The sequence below is a fragment of the Panthera uncia genome (assembly GCF_023721935.1).
Source record: "Panthera uncia isolate 11264 chromosome A1 unlocalized genomic scaffold, Puncia_PCG_1.0 HiC_scaffold_16, whole genome shotgun sequence".
Classification (NCBI taxonomy): domain Eukaryota; kingdom Metazoa; phylum Chordata; class Mammalia; order Carnivora; family Felidae; genus Panthera; species Panthera uncia.
Window position 1 is genome coordinate 4,066,759 of NW_026057576.1, and position 18,967 is coordinate 4,085,725.

An 18,967-nucleotide genomic window follows, 5' to 3' on the forward strand; every position below is an offset into this window, starting at 1 on the left:
GAGAGAGTGGTGGAGGGAGGCGTTAGGTACTGGGGATTGTTCTCTTATTGTAGAATTTGGGGAAATAAGTAGGACTCCTATAGCTATGCTTTATTTGTTTGTTTATTTGCAATTTTTTTTTTAATGGGTTATTCTTCGTGTGTATATTTTCCCACCTCCAAGCTCATTAATAAAAAAGGTTCCCCAGGGACTCAGGGGCATCGTAAGTATTTCTTCAAAGGTACCAAGTCGTAATTTCAAAACTAAAGACTCTAGGATTATGTTAAAGGCTAAATGCATTTCTACCATTGATATGAATGGCCAGACCGCGCTCCATAAAAATAAACGTCGTACCTCTAATGCGGACACCCAGGCTGATGACTAACGCCCCCACTCCCGTCCCGGTCCCCTCCCACGCATCCTCCCCCACCAAACACACATGTAGTCCTTCCAAGGAAATGGTGAGAGGGAGAGCTCTAGTTGTGACCCGGAAAGTTTCGGAGAACCGCAGCAGGACAGAGGGGAAAGCCATAAAAACAGATTTCGCTCAGGAACTATCGCAATAGGGAAAGAGAGGCCTCAGTATAGAACTGGGCTCAATTCCAAATACAACATGGACAAGAGGGGATTTTAGCCAAGGGGCCAGGTGGGGGGCAGTGGACGGAAAATTCCTAAGAGGAAACATCAGGGGAAAGGGGATTGTGGCTAAAGCAGACCTAACGGGATTCTTGCTGAAGGCAGGCCAGGGTGGCCAGAGGGTGGAGGGGCAGGAGGCAATTTGACCAGGTATGGAGGGTGAGCAGATGGGAGGGGAGGGGATTCTGGCTCACCAGGCACAGGAGTCTCAGACAGCGGGCTCTTGAGCACAAGGCCCGAGGTTGGGGCCTAACTGGGAAGGCAGCTCCCAGGAGCCCGTGAAGGCCGCTCAGAAAGCTCAGCGGGACCCCAGTCAGCACAGCCAGCTTACTCTCTTTTCTGAGGACTCTTTGTTTTCCCTCACCACAAACCCATTCCTACCATTTCTTTTATTCCCAGCGGTAGTATACTAGCCTGCTGGGGAAAACCGCACGCCTAGGGGAGTTGCCCCCTTTCTACCCAAAAGTAATGGAGGGAAGGCCCAAAGCATGGCATGCTGTCGTCCTCCGCTGCACAATTAGGCCACTGACCAGGGCCCGCGTACTTCAGCAGACGCCCACGGCTGCCCCCTCCGTCCCGGCACTTGGGGTGCAGGGTGAGTAGGCTCCAGTGGAAGGGATTCAGCTGTAGCTGCACCGTGGCGGGCTCTTCATATGCAGACGCGGAGAGCTCTCCGAGACCCACCGAGGGGGGAAAACTGGAAAACTAGCTGCGGAACAGCGTGTTAAAATACGCACGCGGGCGCACGCGGAAGACATTAGGATGTTTCCGGGAGGTTCTCCCAAGAGCTGGTGGCAGTGTTTGCCTGTGTGGAGGGAACGGGACGTGAGAGCAGGGATGGGAAGGAAGGTGCACTGTTTGATTTTTTTTTTTTAATACAAATCTTGTGTGCAGTGGAAGTTTTTCAGCATAAAAAGGGGTGAAAAGACAGCAGCAACAGTCACTGGCCCTAGGGGAGTGGACACAGGGTTACAAAGGCACAGTCTCAGTGCTCTCTGAGCAGTGTTACTCTGGGCAGGAGGCTGGGGGGCCATTCTCTACGCCGTTTGGCCTTTTTCCTTTTTCTCTCGCTAGTTATTTATTGAACTTAATGGGAAAGGTTTCAAGGCATTTTAACCACCTACTTTTACTGAATGAAATAAAAACATCAAAGTAGACATTTATATTGGGGGTAATTTAATGTTTATATGCTGTTTACTTTATAGCCTGGATTTCAAATAATTGCAGGGTCTCTGTGTTTATGGTGCTTTAGAAATAAGACAATTAGCTCTAAAAGCGATTGCTGCCATGGACACCATGCTATCACTTAATTCCTCGGAAATACCTTCTCTGAATTTCTGGTTAATTCAAGATTTCTGGTGTTTTGTTTTTTTAGTATAATTTATTGTCAAGTTAGCTAACGTACAGAGTATACAGTGTGCTCTTGGCTTCGGAAGTAGCTTCCCATGATTCATCCAACACCCAGTGCTCATCCCAACAAGTGCCCTCTTCAATGCCCGTCACCCATTTTTCCCTGGCCCCCCATCAACCCTCAGATTGTTCTCTGTATTTCAGTCTCTTATGGGTTTGCCTCCCTCTCTGTTTGAAACTGCTTTTCCCCTTCCCTTCCCCCATGGTCTTCTGTTAAGTTTCTCAGATTCCTCTCAAATACAGAATGATCGCTTTATAAGTTCCTTAGACCATCATGAAGTGCAAGCGTGTTTTAAAAGTTTAAAAATAATATTAGGTCGGTGTTTTAATGTTGTCTTTCAAAAAATGACAAATACTTTAGAGAAAATATATTTTAAACTGAATTCCTTCAAATAACCAATCTCTGTATAGAGGTTCCTAGGAGACTATACGGTTCACTGTACCTGTTCAGTACATTTAGGTATTATTTTGTGATCAACCTCTCACCTAAATCTACTCCAAAATTACTATCGTTGCCACTAAAACATATAAAATCTAGGGGCGCCTGGGTGGCTCAGTCGGTGAGCGGCCGACTTCGGCTCAGGTCATGATCTCGCAGTCCATGAGTTCGAGCCCCGCGTCGGGCTCTGTGCTGACAGCTTAGAGCCTGGAGCCTGTTTCAGATTCTGTGTCTTCCTCTCTCTCTGACCCTCCCCCGTTCATGCTCTGTCTCGCTCTGTCTCAAAAATAAATAAACGTTAAAAAAAAATTTTTTTTAAACATATAAAATCTAAGCAGAACTAGTAAATTAATATCCAGACAATGAAGGCAAAATCATGATGCATTAGGAGCCTGGCTTTGTTGGTTTTTTCTATATGTAATTTGGTCCAATATAGAATGGACTAGAAAGGTACACCTGGCTGGGTCAGTCCCTGGGGCACGCGACTCTTGATGTTGGGTTCATCAGTTCAAGCCCCACACTGCGTAGAGATTACTTAAAAAATAAAATCTTGGGGCACCCGGGTGGCTCAGTCGGTTGAGCGGCCGACTTTGGCTCAGGTCACATTCTCGCGGTCTGTGAGTTCGAGCCCCGTGTCGGGCTCTGTGCCGACAGCTCAGAGCCTGGAGCCTGCTTGGGATTCTGCGTCTCCCTCTCTCTCTGCCCCTCCCCCATTCATGTTCTGTCTCTGTCTCAGAAATAAATAAGCATTAAAAAAAATTTTTTTTAAATAAAATCTTTAGAACGGACCCAAAAAAAAGCTTCACGAAATCCTCATTCTATGAAGTATAACGACATGTAAATGACACACAATGGTATATGACAGAAACACGGGGTCAAAACGGTTCCCGTGTACCATATAAACTCTGGAATCCAGTCAGGACTCAAAAGTGTTTGTTGTTTTTCAAAAGAGATGAGACCCGTCAAAACACCTACTTGTAGTTCTTTCAAGTTGGCGTCCACTTGGCTGTCTGTCTAGTTCATTTCTCAGGATGGAGAGAGGAAGTGAACTGCTGGAGGCAGAGATTCTCAGCAGGAGCAAGAATGATAGTTCACTGCCCGGAGGGGGGGAATTAAAACCGCAAACTGCCCACCCAGCGCACGCACTTGACCCAGGCAGGTGCGGCTAAATTGTGTTCCACGTACCGTTGTTAAAAGACGGATAATTCCGTTTTAGACCTATTTTATTCAACGAAAATAATTTAGGTGGAAAGTGGTCTTTCTGGTAACCCGGCAAAACACTGGAGCCTGAAGGTCCCCAGTGGGGCTTTTTCATACTTGAATCAGAACAGTTGGTTTGTTGGGCCGTAGAGAATCTAAAAGGGTATCATTTATCTGGTGAGCGCTCACTCTGTGCTCGATTTATAATTTACAGCTTGTCTATGTTTTTTTCCCTTTTATTCCTCAAAACAGCCCTGGAGGGCAGGCGAGTACCGACCCCCTCTCGCAGATGTAGCGACCGAGGATCAGAGTTCCCCAAGTAGCTTAGCTGACGAGTGGCAGCGTTGGCCTTCAAGCTCATGTGTCTTTGGCTCCACTGTCAGACACACTTTTTCTTCCATATCAGCCTCGCTGGAAAAACGGCATTTCATGTATTCCCAGCTAAGACACCTTCTTGTCTTTCTCATTTCTCTTTCCCTTTGTTTTGCCTCTTCTGCCCTCTTCCTTTTTCCTTTCTTTCTTTGTTGGGTTGTAACTTGTATATGAGACCCTTCCAGTCCCAGCCGCCTGGATCAAAGTGTGATTTTGAAACTTGGCTCTTGCGTGAACCTTTGACGTGGCGGTGCCGAACCTGTGGACAGCGAGGTCCCCACGCCCCTACCCAAATGTCACACCTACCACCCTTTGATCCCGGAAGATTGTGACAGGGCGGCTCCCATCTACACTGAAAGAGAGCCTTGGGATGCACTCGGCTCTCTCGGCAACTAACGTACTCGACAAAAACCCACTTCTGCCCCCGTGCGGAAGCACAGCGCCCACGTACAAAGCACCAAAACCAGCAGGGACCTCCCTGCAAAGACCTAGTGTACCCCCCAAGAAATTCTTTTTGAATACGTATCTTTGTTGTTTTCCTGGTTGCCAGAGTCATAGATGCGTTTTGCCAAAGAGTAAATTATCAGAGAATTATGAAAATTCAAAACACCTCATAATTTCACTATCCCCCTCTCCGCCCCCCCCAAAGATAATCTCTAGTGAATCCATTCTTCAAGTCAGATTTTTTTTTTCCTTCTGTCTGTGCCTTGGTTTAGGACACTAAGGATTAAGAAGGTTGTTGACCTTCTGCTTTCTTGGTCCCCTACCCTTTGTTGTGCATGTTCAGGGCTCACATTTGAAAGGCGGGCTGAGTAACTGAAATGAGGAAGGAACGTACTGCTCCTCTAAGACGTGAACGAGTTTATTAGCCAAAAATATTCTGAATGTTTTATTCAGTAGCTTATTGAGTACAGGGACACTACCCTTTGTGTTCGTTTTGATTTCGTTTTTGACCGACAAATACCGCTTAGCTGACTGTGCGTGTAACTACAGATCAAGGATTTTAGGCATGTAAGTTTTATAGGCAAATGGGCATTTTGAATGAGCGGGGATTTGCATTCTGCATCCAGAGTTTTCAGGGGAGGGGGCCAAGAGATATTGGTGAGGCTCTTCTCCTCTGCTGCATTGAGCTGTGTTTGTGGGCTTGCTCGGTATGCTCTCCAGACGGAGAGAGAACGTGCCCGACAGATCCCACAGTGTCGTGGTGTGGAATCTGATTCCGGAATTCAACTGGGTAGGTTCAAATCCTACTTCTAACATTAGCTATGTCAGCTGGGTTCAGGTACATACCTTCTGGGAAGCTCCCTACCCCCATTCATGAAATGGGAATAATGATGGTGGTTCCCTCATCGGGAAGAAGTACGAATTCATGAGATAATGTGCACAGAGTAACCCAATCGATGTTATTGATTATTATTAACCAACTCAATGTCACTGAGTATAATAATTACACTAATTATTAATGCTTTTGTAAGAGACAGACACGTACTTCTCATTCTGTGTTATAACTTATTTTTAAAGCGATCGTGAACACGTGTCTACACCATTCTTCGTGTTGTTGCATCGTATTTGCATTACACGGCAGGCTATGATTTATTTGGTTCTGGGCCTTGTGGAAATGAACCATGTGTGCTGCTCATCCTTGGACCTTTAGTGTCACACGGTTGAATCCAAACAAGAATTCCGTATTCTTCTAAGAAATAGGGAGGACCCTTCCTACTATCACACAACCATAAACGGCTGAACATTTCAAGGTGCCCTCTCCTGAGTAGACCTTCCAGATCGTCAGCTTAGGAAATTCCTTACCCGGTTAGCCTCGGTTTGAAAATATGGTTGTCGTATGGAAACCAGTTTGACAATAAATTTCATAGTAAAAAATAAATAAATAAATGAATAGAAGTGGAAAAAAAAAAAAAAAAAGAAACTATCACCGTTACTATCAGAGTCCGTATTTCCTGCCCTGATAAGTGAGTAAGCATCTGAGTTTTTCTCTGACTTCAGTTTCTGAACATGCACATGACTGGCTTAATTGGAGAAGAAGAAAGGGCCATAATTCTGCCATAAACTGGCCATAATGCAGCAGCGGGGGGTCCCGGAGGACCTTTCTTATGCAAATGCTCGTGGCTTCTTGAATAAAGTGGATGACTAAGAATACTTAATGCAGTAAGAGAGATGATTAGCAGCGGGAGACACATTTGAACTTGCCGGAAGAGCTGCCTTTGTGTCCAGGAAAACCCACTCCGCAGTTATTAGACCAGCTCTTCCTTTTATCCCCGCCGTCTTTTTCGTCTTCTTCACGCGTGCGACGTCTGAATAACGTTCTGGTGCTTGTGAATCCCTGCAGGAATGTGGCTTTGGCTACGGGGAGGATGCCCGGTGCCTGACATGCCGGCCGCACCGGTTCAAGGAGGACTGGGGCTTTCAGAAATGCAAGCCGTGCCTGGAGTGCGCGGTGGTGAACCGCTTCCAGAAGGCCAACTGCTCTGTCACCAGCGACGCCGTCTGCGGGGACTGCTTGCCAGGGTAGGTTGCACGATTTCTTTGCCTCATAATTATTGGCTTAAGTTTTTTAAGGTTTTTTTTTAATGTTTGTTTATTTTTGAGAGAGAGAGAGAGAGAGAGAGAGAGTGCAAGCACAAGCAGGAGAGGTGCAGAGAGGAGGTGGGGGGGGAGGAGACAGAGGATCCGAAACAGGCTCTGAGCTGTCAGCACAGAGCCCGACGCAGGGCTCGAACTCACGAACCATGAGATCATGCCCTGAGCGGAAGTCAGACGCTTACCCCGACTGAGCCACCCAGGCCTCCCTGGATTATTTTTAAGCGGGCTTTTCCCTGGTTCCCTCTCAAGTGTGAACCCACACCGATGGGAAGCGGAACACATTTGTCGCATGGTCGTGACTCCATCCTTGCCCGCTGTGCACTGTGGCAGGCGCTGGTTATAAATAAAGCGAATAAGCACACTAACAAAGGATTAGCGTCGTGAGACCCTAAAGCGTTCCCTATAAATCGATGAAAAAGAAAATGTGGACAAGTGGACAAACGAACGGACGGGCAGTTCACAAAAGAGGAAACACGCGTGGCCTGTGATCAGATGGCGATGCTCATCCTCGTTCGTGATCGGAGAGATGCGAATCACAGGTGTTCGCTCATTTCCGCGGGTTTTTGTGAAGCGGCTTTGGGAGAAGCGAGGCATTGCTGAGGTACAGAGGCCGAGCGCCCTACCCGCGTGAAGCTTGTGTCCTAATAAGGGATTTAGAAAGGGCCAAACCGTAAATAACACAGAAGTGAGTTCCGTAGTAGGAGAGGAACCTGGAGCGGGTGAGGCGAACCAGGCGTGCCCGGGGTGGGTGATCAGGGCAGGGGGCTCTGAGCAAGACTCAGAGCAGCTGTGTTGGGGAGGGGCACTGCTGCAGACACGGGATGCGGAGACGGGCCCTGTCGTGGACATGACCCTGGAGTTCGGGCCCCCGAGGAGTCTAGGCTCGAGGTCGCTGCAGAGGCGCGGCTCTCGCTGGACGTAGCGAGAGCACGCCCATAGGTCACCGAAAGGCACCGTGGCTCTTGCTGAGGTCAGAGGGGAAGACAGACCTGTGGGCCTGAAGGGCAGAAACAGGGTAGGAAAGAGCCTTACGGGCTACATGTGATGCTACACGGTGATTTAGCACCTGAACCGGTGCAAATCGTAATTGTCTAACACCGGAAACACGGGCAGTGGAAGGATGACCAGCTCGTGGCCTCCACCCAAATGAAAATCTTTTGTGCTCCAAAGGATATCATCAAGAAAACGAAAAGACAACCCGCAGAATTAGAGAAACTATTTGTAAATCATGTAGGTGATTAGGGACTGTCTCATCTAGAATACGTAAAGAACTCTTACAACTCAGTCATGAAAAGACCAATAACCCAATTAAAATATGGGTGAAGGATCTGAATAGACATTTCTCCAAAGAAGACATTCAGGCAGCCAGTAAGCACATGAAAAGATGCTCAATGTCCGGGAAATGCAAATTAAAACCACATACTTCAAGCCCGCTAGAATGGCTGCGACCAAAAAGACAGACAATGACAAGTGTTGGTGAGAAGAAACCAGAACGGTCATCCACACCCGTCCTTTCTCGATAGAGACAGAAATTCAATTAGTGGTTTCCTGGGGCTGGTGGCTGGGGAGCGTGGGGAAGAGTGAGGGGTGACCACTCAAGGGTACAGGCTTTCTTTTTTTGGTGTGATGAAAATGTCTAACACTGATCATTCCGATGGTTGCATGCCTCTGTGAGTACACTCAAGACCATTTAATTGTGTACTTCACGTGGGTGGATTATAAGGTATGTGAATCAGGTATCAGTAAATCTGCCACTAAAAAAAAAAGGAATGGTCTATAATCTCAGACGATGCTGATACCTATGAATATCATCAGCCAGAGTTCTGACCTTGTGCAAATCTGATTGAGGAACACAAAGCCAACGTCTGACGCGTCTCCGTTGTTCCTCTTCTACAAGTCTGATAAAAGCACGTGGGTGCCCTTCATCTTTGGGGCAGGGAGAAGAGGTCCCGAGGAGATTCAGGGGGCAGCGGGAGTGCGGAAAAGCACAGGACCCAGGGTCTCGGTTTTTACAAAGAAGGAGCCCACGGGGATATGCTGTAGAGTCTGAGACGGGACACACTGTCCCCAGGACCTCCCACCAGAAGTGCTTCCTCATGCTTAACCTCATTCGTTGTCACCTGAACCCACTGGCTTAGCTTCTGTAATGTTTGCTCATTCTTTAAGCAAATGCTTAGATGTGGGAAAGTCAGATTCAAGGGAGTAGACATTTGAATGATGTTTCATAGTTTATTTATATGATTAGTTTAAAATTACATCCTTTCTAAGCCAGCATGAGGCAGGCGATAATTATATAGTGACTTTAACCCAGGCTTTCCAGAGTGTTTTAAAGTGCTCACCCAGGTTGACTCTATTTGTGTGAAGAAGGTTAAACAGTTGGAACCCGTTTTATAGATAGGAAAACTGAGGCAGAAAGAAAATAAGCAAATTGCATATTGCTCTCAGAAAAATGATGCCGGGGCGCCTGGGTGGCTCAGTTGGTTGAGCGTCCGACTTCGGCTCAGGTCATGATCTCGCGGTTCGTGGGTTCGGGCCCCGCGTCGGGCTCTGGACTGACAGCTCGGAGCCTGGAGGCTGCTTGGGATTCTGTGTCTCCCTCTCTCTCTGCCCCTCCCCCACTCACACTCTCCTTCAAAAATAAACATTAAACAAAATTTTTTTAAGAAAAGGAATAAAAAGCAATAATTAAAAAAAAAAAAAAAAAGAGTCCTCTGCGATCCTAAGGCTCAGCCCCAATAGGACAGCAGCTGCCTTTTCCCCACAAGCAGTACAGCATGGAAATAGTGTGTCCCCTGTGCCTCGGTGTGAGTGATTGGAGCCTCAGTGTCCTTGTTCCCAAATGTGTCCAACGACTTTAGGCCGGTTCCTTAATTTCTCTGACACCTGTTCTTCTCACCCGTCCGTTGTCATCTGATAATACCGACCTGCAGAATTGCTGGAAGGATCGAGGATACAATGCATGTAAAGCGCCCAGCAGAGTGCCTGGCCCCTAGTAAGCACTAAATACATGCTTGACATCCTCACCAATTAGTGTTACTAGAAGCCAGTGAAAGCTTTATTTACATGACTGCTTCTTTTTTGGTTTTTTTGTGAGGTGTTTTTAGAGTGTGGGCAGTGGGCCTGCAGCCACCTTCTCTGTCTCCCGTGTTCCCATCCCTTCTCTGCCAAGGGGACATGGGCCCCCGCCTGGAAGGATAACCCAGCCCCTACCAGTTCTTTGCTGCTTCTCGTGACGACGATAGCTGACGTTTATTGAGCATTTATGATGAGTTGAGCACTGTATGCAGGTTAGCTTATTTAATCATCAAAACCACTCCGTAAACCCAGGGATTAATATCAAACCCCCTTTACCAAGGGAAGATTGATCCTTGGAGGGGATAAATGACACGCCCAAGGTCACCCCGCTTGTCATGCTACTGCTGAGCCCCTATGCCTAACCGCATGTCTGGTGTCACAGGAAGCCCTCCCCTGGAGCCTCTTTGACTGAGGCTAACCATGCGGCCTGCCACAGCCCTTCTGTGCCCCACCCCCAGTACACCCTGGTGCCCCGCCAGCCTCCTTGCTCCTGGAAGCTGCCTGAATTGCCTTGGCGGGCTCTCTCATCTTGACGTTGGGCCCCCCTTGCCCATTCTCAGAGTATGGGCGGAGTATCCAGCGTGAGATCACTAACCACCGCACTGTTCTTGGCCCTGACCCTGATGGTTCATCTCCTCGTAGGTGTTTGTTCACTTTCAAGGGGCCCTTGCTGTCAGTTGCTAAGGAACGTGAACAGTAGGCTGTCTGTCGGTATGAAGCTGGGTGCCGGTAAGAGAATGGGAGAGAACAGAGTGGTCATCCAGTACGTAGAACATCCACTGCAGAACGTTTGAGCGTGGCCTGACTGTAATACACAGGACATGGTGACTGCCTTCCGGGCTGTATTGAGCGAGCTCAGTATAAAACGAGAGCTGGACTGTGGTGTGTCGTTTACCCCGTAGAAATGCTTTCGTTGATTGAACAGTTGACGGTTTACAACCAGGTTTTCTTAAAATGGCCCTTTTCAAACATGGCGTTCGTCAGGCAAACTGGTGTTATTTGGATTGAGTTCAATTAAAAATTCTTTTCAAATTCAGTGTTGGAGACAGTTTTGGGTCTAAAAGATGCATTTACTGTGATTAGGTAAAATCCAGCATGATTTCCTTTTTCTGTGTGCATTAGCCATGTGAACGCCCAGAGTAAAATTCGAAGTTCCCCTATGGATCCCAGTTTAGCCAAACACCTGTATATGTCCTGATCCCTTTTATTTCATTTTATTTTTTAAATTTTTTATATGTTTTTAATTTATTTTTGAGACAGAGACAGAGCATGAGCAGGGGAGGGGCAGAGAGAGAGGGAGACACAGGATCGGAAGCAGGCTCCAGGTTCTGAGCGGTCAGCACAGAGCCCGACGTGGGACTTGAACTCACGTACCGCGAGATCGTGACCTGAGCCGAAGTCGGACGCTCAACCGACTGAGCCACCCAGGCGCCCCTCATTTTATTTTTTAAAATTTGTGTCCTTTCTCACTTGGTCAGAAAGCAGAGTTACCAATGTTTCTGTGTCCCTAAAACCATGGCAGTCTAAGCAAGAGAAGGTAAGATAGTTTTTAAAGATTGATACGTTTCTTTATCCACTTAATATTTTCAGTTACATATTTTTTAAAGATTTTTATTTTTATTAAATGCTTATTTATTTTGAGAGAGAGAGAGAGAGAGAGGAAGAGAGAGAATCCCAAGCAGGCTTCACGCTGTCAGCACAGAACCCACGTCGGGGCTCAGACTTAAAAACCATGAGATCATGACCTCAGCCGAAATCAAGAGTCGGACGCTCAACTGACTGAGCCACCCAGGTGCCCCTTCATTTACATAGGAAAACTCTAATTTCTATACCTTCATCTTCAAATTGGAGGATAATTTTGAGGCAACTTTTCTAACAATTAAAAGCACAATGTCTGTGATGGCGAGTACATAACTGGTAGTTTAGTAACTACTCGTTTTTAGAATTCTGAATTAATCTCACTTTGTACTAAACAGAAAAAAAGGAGAGTCGGGGTGGATGGTTTTAAACATTTTGTTCCATTTTTTTTAGTTGAAAAATTAGAATTAAAAATTAAGTTTAAAAAACCTTAGATTCTGCCGTTACGCCATTGGAATAAAGAAGCTGGCAGGGCAGATTCTGAATGCTTTGGTGTAATCTCCGTGCAGCTGCGGATAGCTGCTCTGGGTCACGTCCAAGCATCATCTGTCCGTGGGTGCAGCGGTTACATACGCGGGAGCCTCATGAATTGGTGTGTCCACTCAACCTCATTTCTAGTCAGCTTTTCAAGCTATTTCTGCTTAGTGTTTAATGGCCATTTAAACATGATGTGACTGGGGCGCCTGGGTGGCTCAGTCTGTTGAGCATCCAATTTTGGCTCAGGTCACGATCTCACAGTTCATGAGTTCGAGCCCCACGTCGGGCTCTGTGCCGACAGCTCGGAGCCTGGAGCCTGCTTCGGATTCTGTCTCCCTCTCTCTCTGCCCCTCCACTGCTCACGCTCTCTCTCTCTCCCTCTCAAAAATAAATAAACGTTAAAAAATTAAAAAAAAAAAAAACATGGTGTGATTTGCTCCCTTTCTAGTTTCGTCTCCATAATGGCCCTCAAACTCATAATATATTTTCATCAGTATACTTTTGGCAAATATATGTGATTCATTTGTTAGGGAAAGCTCAGACCTCAAAAGCGTTTTGTCATGAGGAGAGGTCCTTGTTCTAAAAACATTTAATGACATCTGCATTGGAGTCTCCATGCTTTCCATTTCCTTAGTTTTAAGAAGTTTTAAAATGTGTGTTTCAGTATCACAATGGGATGTTGAAAATGTTGGGTGTAACATTTTTTTATTTCACTTTCTGTTCTGCCTATTTACAAAAATGAGTTTTCACATGTAAAACTATTTTAGACTGTGTCGATGTTTACTTGTAATTTGGCAGATTTTCTGGCCGAGAGGATAAATAATGGTAGTCCGCATGTATTACAGGGTTTAGTAAGAAATACATCTGTAATAATGCCATCTTACATTACGCTACGGTTTTTACCTTACTTCAAAAATTTTTATGCATTTTTGGTTGTGAAAAATAACATAAGGTTTATCGTCTTAACCATTTTTAAGTGTATAGTTTACTAGTGTTAAGTACATTTACATTGTTTGGAACAGATCTCTAGAACATTTTCATCTTCCCAAACTGAAACTCTATACCCAGTAAACAATAACCTATCCCCCTTTCCTGCTCCCTTTGGCCCCTGGTAATCACTGTTTATATGAATTTGATTACATACCTAATCTGAGTGGAATCATGTAGTATTTCTCCTTTTGTGACTGGTTTGTTTCACTTAACATAACGTCCTTAAGATTCATCCGTGTTCTAGGATGGGACTGGGACAGGATTTCCTTCCTCCCATCCTTTTTTTTTTTTTTTTAAATTAGAGCAGGTCTGTTCTTTTTAAAAAAAATTTTTTTTAAGTTTATTCATTTGTTTTGAAAGAGATGGAGACAGCATGAGTGGGGGCAGGGCAGAGAGAGAGAGGGAGGGACAGAAGCCCAAGCGTGCTGCCAGCACAGAGCCTGATGTGGGGCTCGAACTCACGAAACCGTGAGATCAGATCATGACCTCAGCCGAAACCAAGAGCCAGATGCTTAACTGACTGAGCCGCCCAGGCGCCCCCAGGATTTCCTTCCTTTTCAAGGCTGGATAATATTCCATTATATGGCTACGCCTCATTTTGTTTACCCCTCCATTTGCCCCATGGATATTTGGACATGCACCTTTTGGCTGTTGTGAATAGTGATGCTAGGAATGGAGGTGCAAATATCTCATCTACACCCTGCCTTCCGTTCCCTTGGAATCAACCCAGTAGTGGAATTGCTGGATCATATGGTCGTTGTATGTTTCGTTTTTTGAGGAACCTCCTTACTGATCTCCGTAGCACCATCTCACTTTCCCGCCAACAGTGCGCAGTGCTTCCAATTCCCCTCCGAAGCCTCCCCACACTTGACGGTTTCTGTGTTGCTTTGCTTTGGTTTTTAGCAGCCATCCTGATGGGTGTAAGGTGCTACTTCATTGTGGTTTTGAAGTGCATTTTCCTGATGAGGAGTGATGTTGGCTGTCGGCCGTCTTTCCATGTGCTTATTGGCCATTTGTACACCATCTTGCAGAAATGTCTCTTCAAGTCCTTTGCCCATCGTTTAATCAGGTTATTTGATTTTTGTTGTTGAGTGAATATCCTAGATAGCAACTCCTTACCAAATACAGGATTTGCAAAGATTTTCTCCCCTGGTGCAGGTTCATTTTTCACTCCGTCGATTGTCGATTGTATCCTTGTTTTTTTTTAATCCTGGAAAAGAAGATTATTATTTTATTATCATTTAAAACTTTTTTTTTTGATGTGACCTACTTGGTTTTAACCAGTTTATTGAGGTATAATTGACAATTAAAAAGCTGTACATATTTAATGTATACAACTTGATGAGTTTGGGGATAAGTATACATTGATTGTGTCCTTTGATGCAGAAAATTTCACGTAGCCCAGGGTATCAGTTTTTGCTTTTGTTGCCTATTTCACATATGCCTTTGATTGCATTTTGACGTCACATCCAAGAAATCATTGCCAAATTCAGAGTCATGAAGTTTTTCTCCTGTTTTCTTTTAGGAGTTTTATAGTTTTGGGTCTTATGTTTAGGTTTTTAATTCATTTTGAATTAGTTTTTGTATAGGGTGTTAGATAAGGTTGCACCTTTTGCATGTGGATATCCAGTTTTCCCAGCAACATTTGTTGAAGACCTGTCTCCATTTAGGTGGCCTTGGTACTCTTGTTGAAGATCATTTGACCCTGTATGTGAGAGTTTATTTCTGGGCTGTCTTGTTCCATTGGTCTGCATGTCTGTCTTTGTACCAGTATTGATTATTGTAGCTGTAATTGGCTATTATACTGTATTGTATATGGTACACTGTGTTGTGTATTGCACTCTGTTGATTATTATAGCTTTATAATATGTTTCAATATCAGGAAGTGTTGCTCCTCCACCTTTGTTCTTTGACTATTGCTTTATGCATCACAAAATAAATTTTTTAATTAAAACCAGGTGGGAACGCACCATATTACAATATGGATATATTTTCATAGTCAAATGAAAATGGAAGGTTAGGCAAATACTGAATGTACCTTAGCATTTGAGGTAATTTACCTGCTTTTAAAGAAAAATTTGGCAGGGGCGCCTGGGTGGCTCAGTCGGTTAAGCGGCCGACTTCGGCTCAGGTCACGATCTCACGGTCCGTGAGTTCAAGCCCCGCGTCGGGCTCTGTGCTGATAGCTCAGAGCCTGGAGCCTGTTTCAGATTCTGTGTCTCCCTCTCTCTGACCCTCCCCCGTTCATGCTCTGTCTCTGTCTCAAAAATAAATAAACGTTAAAAAAATTTTTTTTGAGAAAAATTTTGCTTCAACCATAAATCATACAGATTTGCTACTACAGCATCCAATTTCATAAAATAATTTCATCTGTCTTGCTCTTTATAAACTTGATCTGCAAATTGATTCTCCAAATCACTATTTTGTCATAGAAAAAATATATTTTGAAATACATTTACAAGTAATCACTGTTTTCTTAAAATTTTCAAATGTTTATTTGTTTTTTGAGAGAAAGAGACAGAGTGTGAGCGAGGGAGGGGCAGAGAGAGAGGGACACAAAATCCGAAGCCGGCTCCAGGCTCTGGGCTGTTGGCACACAGCTGGACGCAGGGCTCGAACTCACGGAGTGTGAGATCATGACCCGAGCCCAAGTTGGCTGCTTAACCGACTGAGCCACCCAGGCACCCCTAAATAATCACTGTTAATAGTTGGTATATAATATGCTTCCACATTTTTTCAATGCAAATACATGTATGTAAATTATTTTAGCTGCTTTGGTAAAAAAAAAAAAAAAAAAAAATCTGAAAGGATCTATACCAGAGTGTGTGTTTGTACAAAATAGAATTATGTTATTCACCTTTCTTTTTTTCACCTACTGGTATTTCATGAGTTAAAAAAAATATGTATACTAGATCTGCGTCGTATTCCATTGCCTCGGGACTACTGTGGCTAGTCATATCGACTGTTACGTACTGAAAGTGTGCCTAACTGGTTTTTTTTCTTTTATAAATAATAACACGATTGCATTGTTGTAAATACCGCGTCACCCACTTGGTTGTTTCTTTAGGAAACATTTCAAAAAAATGAACCTCCTGGTTAAAGGATATATAAACTATTTTATTGGGTTCTGATGGCGTATCGCTGAACTGCCCTTCTACAAGTGGCCTTTATAATGCCACTGGCATCCAGACATGTGCTATTTTGTCTGTACTCACTAGTGTTCTGAGTAAAAATGGTACATTTTCACTGCAATGTGCATTTACTTGATCAGTTTCACAGGGTCTAACATTTCAATGTTAAATTTTTTAACATTTAATTGCATCATGCTTTTTAGTTTTCACTGAAAGTTTTAAATTATGAAATGTTCTTCTTTTTGGGAGTTAATGTTCTTTGCCTGTTTCTATTACAGACTGAAATTACAGACAATGCTATGATTAGGACTATTTTTCAGGGTTCTTTTGCCCGTTAACTATGTTGATGGTGCTTTATTTCTGCTCTTCAGCAGTATTGTGTGTGTGTGTGTGTGTGTGTGTGTGTGTGTGTGTGCGCACGCGTTTGTGTATGTGTGTGTGGTAAAAGCTGTTATCTCTTCCATTCCAGCTCCTGGGTTTCTTGTCGTGCCTACAAAAATAACCCCGTATGAAAATTATATAAGTATCTCCCTACATTTTTCCATTGCTTTTATGGTTTGCTTGGCTTTTTGGGGGCTCTGAATTTCGGGTGTTTAAAAACTAGCACTTGATTTACGAGGGGTTTTGTCGTTTAAGTTACAATAGAATTGCAAAAGACCACCGATTTCCTATTCCCTCACCAGCAGGACCATCTCAATATAGAGGGGCTGAGTAGAATTTACAATGTCTAGTGGAATTGATATTTCTTAAATGTTCACCGCATCTAAGGATGTGTCTGTCTAAGATACTGCTATGTTTAAGCCTTTGAATTGCTTTTTTAAAAAAGTAGAACTGGTAATTTGTAAATTATCCTGAATCTGTTAGCTGCAACTTGGAGCTTAGAAGGAAGAGCTAATGAGGATTATTTTTCTTTCTCTTCTAGATTTTATAGGAAGACAAAACTCGTCGGTTTTCAAGACATGGAGTGTGTACCTTGCGGGGACCCCCCGCCCCCTTACGAGCCACACTGTGAGTGAACTCCAAAGACTTTTAGAAACCTTTCTACAGTTAGCAAATGGAGCACAGTCTCTCTCTACAGTGGGGCTTATAATGCGCATTCTTTTGTCAAGCCTCCAGCAGGGTAAAAAGTCCTTTTGTTGTGCGCCCCAGTCAGCCAACTGTGTCCCTTGGTTTGACTCTCAGAGGGAAATACAGACATTTTGCTGCCTCTTGTTTCATTCTAACTCTTATCTTCATTCTGGATATGGAACTTGGGCAACTCCAATTAACTAGGTGATCCAAATCCTAATGCGTAAGGTCTTTGCCTTGGCCCTGCGAATTCCTGTGTTTTCCCTTCTTAGTCCCCAGATACTGTCATGTGGCCACTTCCCTGCCTTCCCAGAGACATTCCTGTCCATGATTCACCACCCTCATTAATATATCATTAAGTTAAATACTGGCTCCTTTCATTCACTCCTTCATTTTTCTCATTTCACAGATAAATAGGAAGAGAAAACCCATTGCATGGCAGAAATACAACTATGAGAAATTTTTGCCTTTTCTTCTCTGTATTAACATGGATCTTTTTCTATCATAATTTCCCCTTTGATATAAAAAATATTCGTTAGCAGTTCTCAGTTTGCATTGATTTTGAATAGGAAGGAGAGTGTCTCCTGGCTTTTCTTAATCCCACATACAGATCTGGCCAGTGGAAACTCACAGGTGATGGGCCAGGAAAGAAATCAGCAGATGGGCTCCCCCCGGGGCGGGCGGGCTCAAGGCTTGTCTTTGCTGAGCAAGGCTCTAGTGGGTTGTGCTTCCGTGTCCAGGAGGGAGAGGGTGGGAGGTGTTGATCCTGTGTATAGGTCACTCATGCCTTTCTGGGGAGTGTTGGTAATAGAGATGTATATATTTGGGGTCGCTTTGATGTGTTCTTGCTTCTTCTGTGACAAAAGCACCCTCTGAACTAACTGAAAGTGATTGTATTACTGATAAGGCCACATAGTGCTGTGTTTTCAAGAATGTCATGTAATTTGCAATCCATATCATTACGTCCTTTACCGAAATGCATTACTTTCTATTCTTTGTTTAATGTAGTAGAAAGGCAAAAAAAAAGGGGGGGGGGATTCTGAGCTTTACAGAAATGCATATTGGCCCTGTTTTTAAAATATGCAAACATTGGCCAAATAATTCATTGCATTTAACAAATGCAGTTTTGACTGTTATGTTTCAGCCATAATAGGGAAACAGTTGTTTTCCTTAACTTTCTTGCTGCCCTATCATCAGCCTAAATTTATCGATGAGGACACTGGGTCCAGAAAGAAGAATAATTTTCCATGGTTGGCTGGGAAACAGTGGAGACACAATTCAGACCCTAATCTGTCTAATGTCAAACGTTGCGTCCTTACCACCACACTCTACTGTCTCCCTAAGAAAAACAAACACGTAATCTACGACATGTTGACTTTTTGTTTGCTTTAATATTCATCATTTAAACCAAAACTCTAAAAACCTAATATAGAGGAGATGCTTTATGCTACACAGCCCGTAAAAGGACATGTCCTCTTGCCAGTTAAAACAGGGCGGCGACCTGGTCATGCCTGTGGGTCAGCTCAGCCATCATTTTGCCCAGAAGGCAAATTAAGATCATGTATTTCATCCCAAAGCACCATTAAAAGATTGAGTAAAGTAACTGCTATTGCCCAGTTTAGAGTTGGAAAGTACTTGGGTTAGTTTTTCTCTTTAATTTACTCGGTTTAAATTTAATATGATCTGGTCATAAGTCTGAGGCATTGGAATTTTTTGCCTTTGGGGATCTGGCTAAGCTCGGACATCATAAATTAGACTTGCAACATAGTTTTCACATTTAACTTCTAATGTGTTGTAAAATCCTGAGTAAGTTACAATTTGAAGAGAAAGTTAACTGGCTTAACGTATGTGTACAGATCTATTCCTCCATAAATGCCACTTTTTAGAAAGCAAAGAAAAACAAGTTATTTTTCTAAGTGGGAAATGCCGCGTGCAAGGTAATAGCCTTCCAAAT

At 44.1% G+C, this 18,967-nt stretch overlaps 1 protein-coding gene across 4 annotated transcripts in view; it reads left to right on the top strand.

Moving 5' to 3' along the window:
• Positions 1 to 18,967, top strand: part of TNFRSF19 (TNF receptor superfamily member 19) — an 82,104-nt gene that overhangs the window by 20,358 nt on the left and 42,779 nt on the right. For all 4 annotated transcript variants that reach the window (XM_049646715.1, XM_049646713.1, XM_049646716.1 and 1 more), the window contains exons 4-5: positions 6,381 to 6,559; positions 16,868 to 16,953. In XM_049646715.1, the coding sequence (XP_049502672.1) occupies positions 6,381 to 6,559; positions 16,868 to 16,953 (265 nt within the window). The remainder of the gene's footprint in view (positions 1 to 6,380; positions 6,560 to 16,867; positions 16,954 to 18,967) is intronic.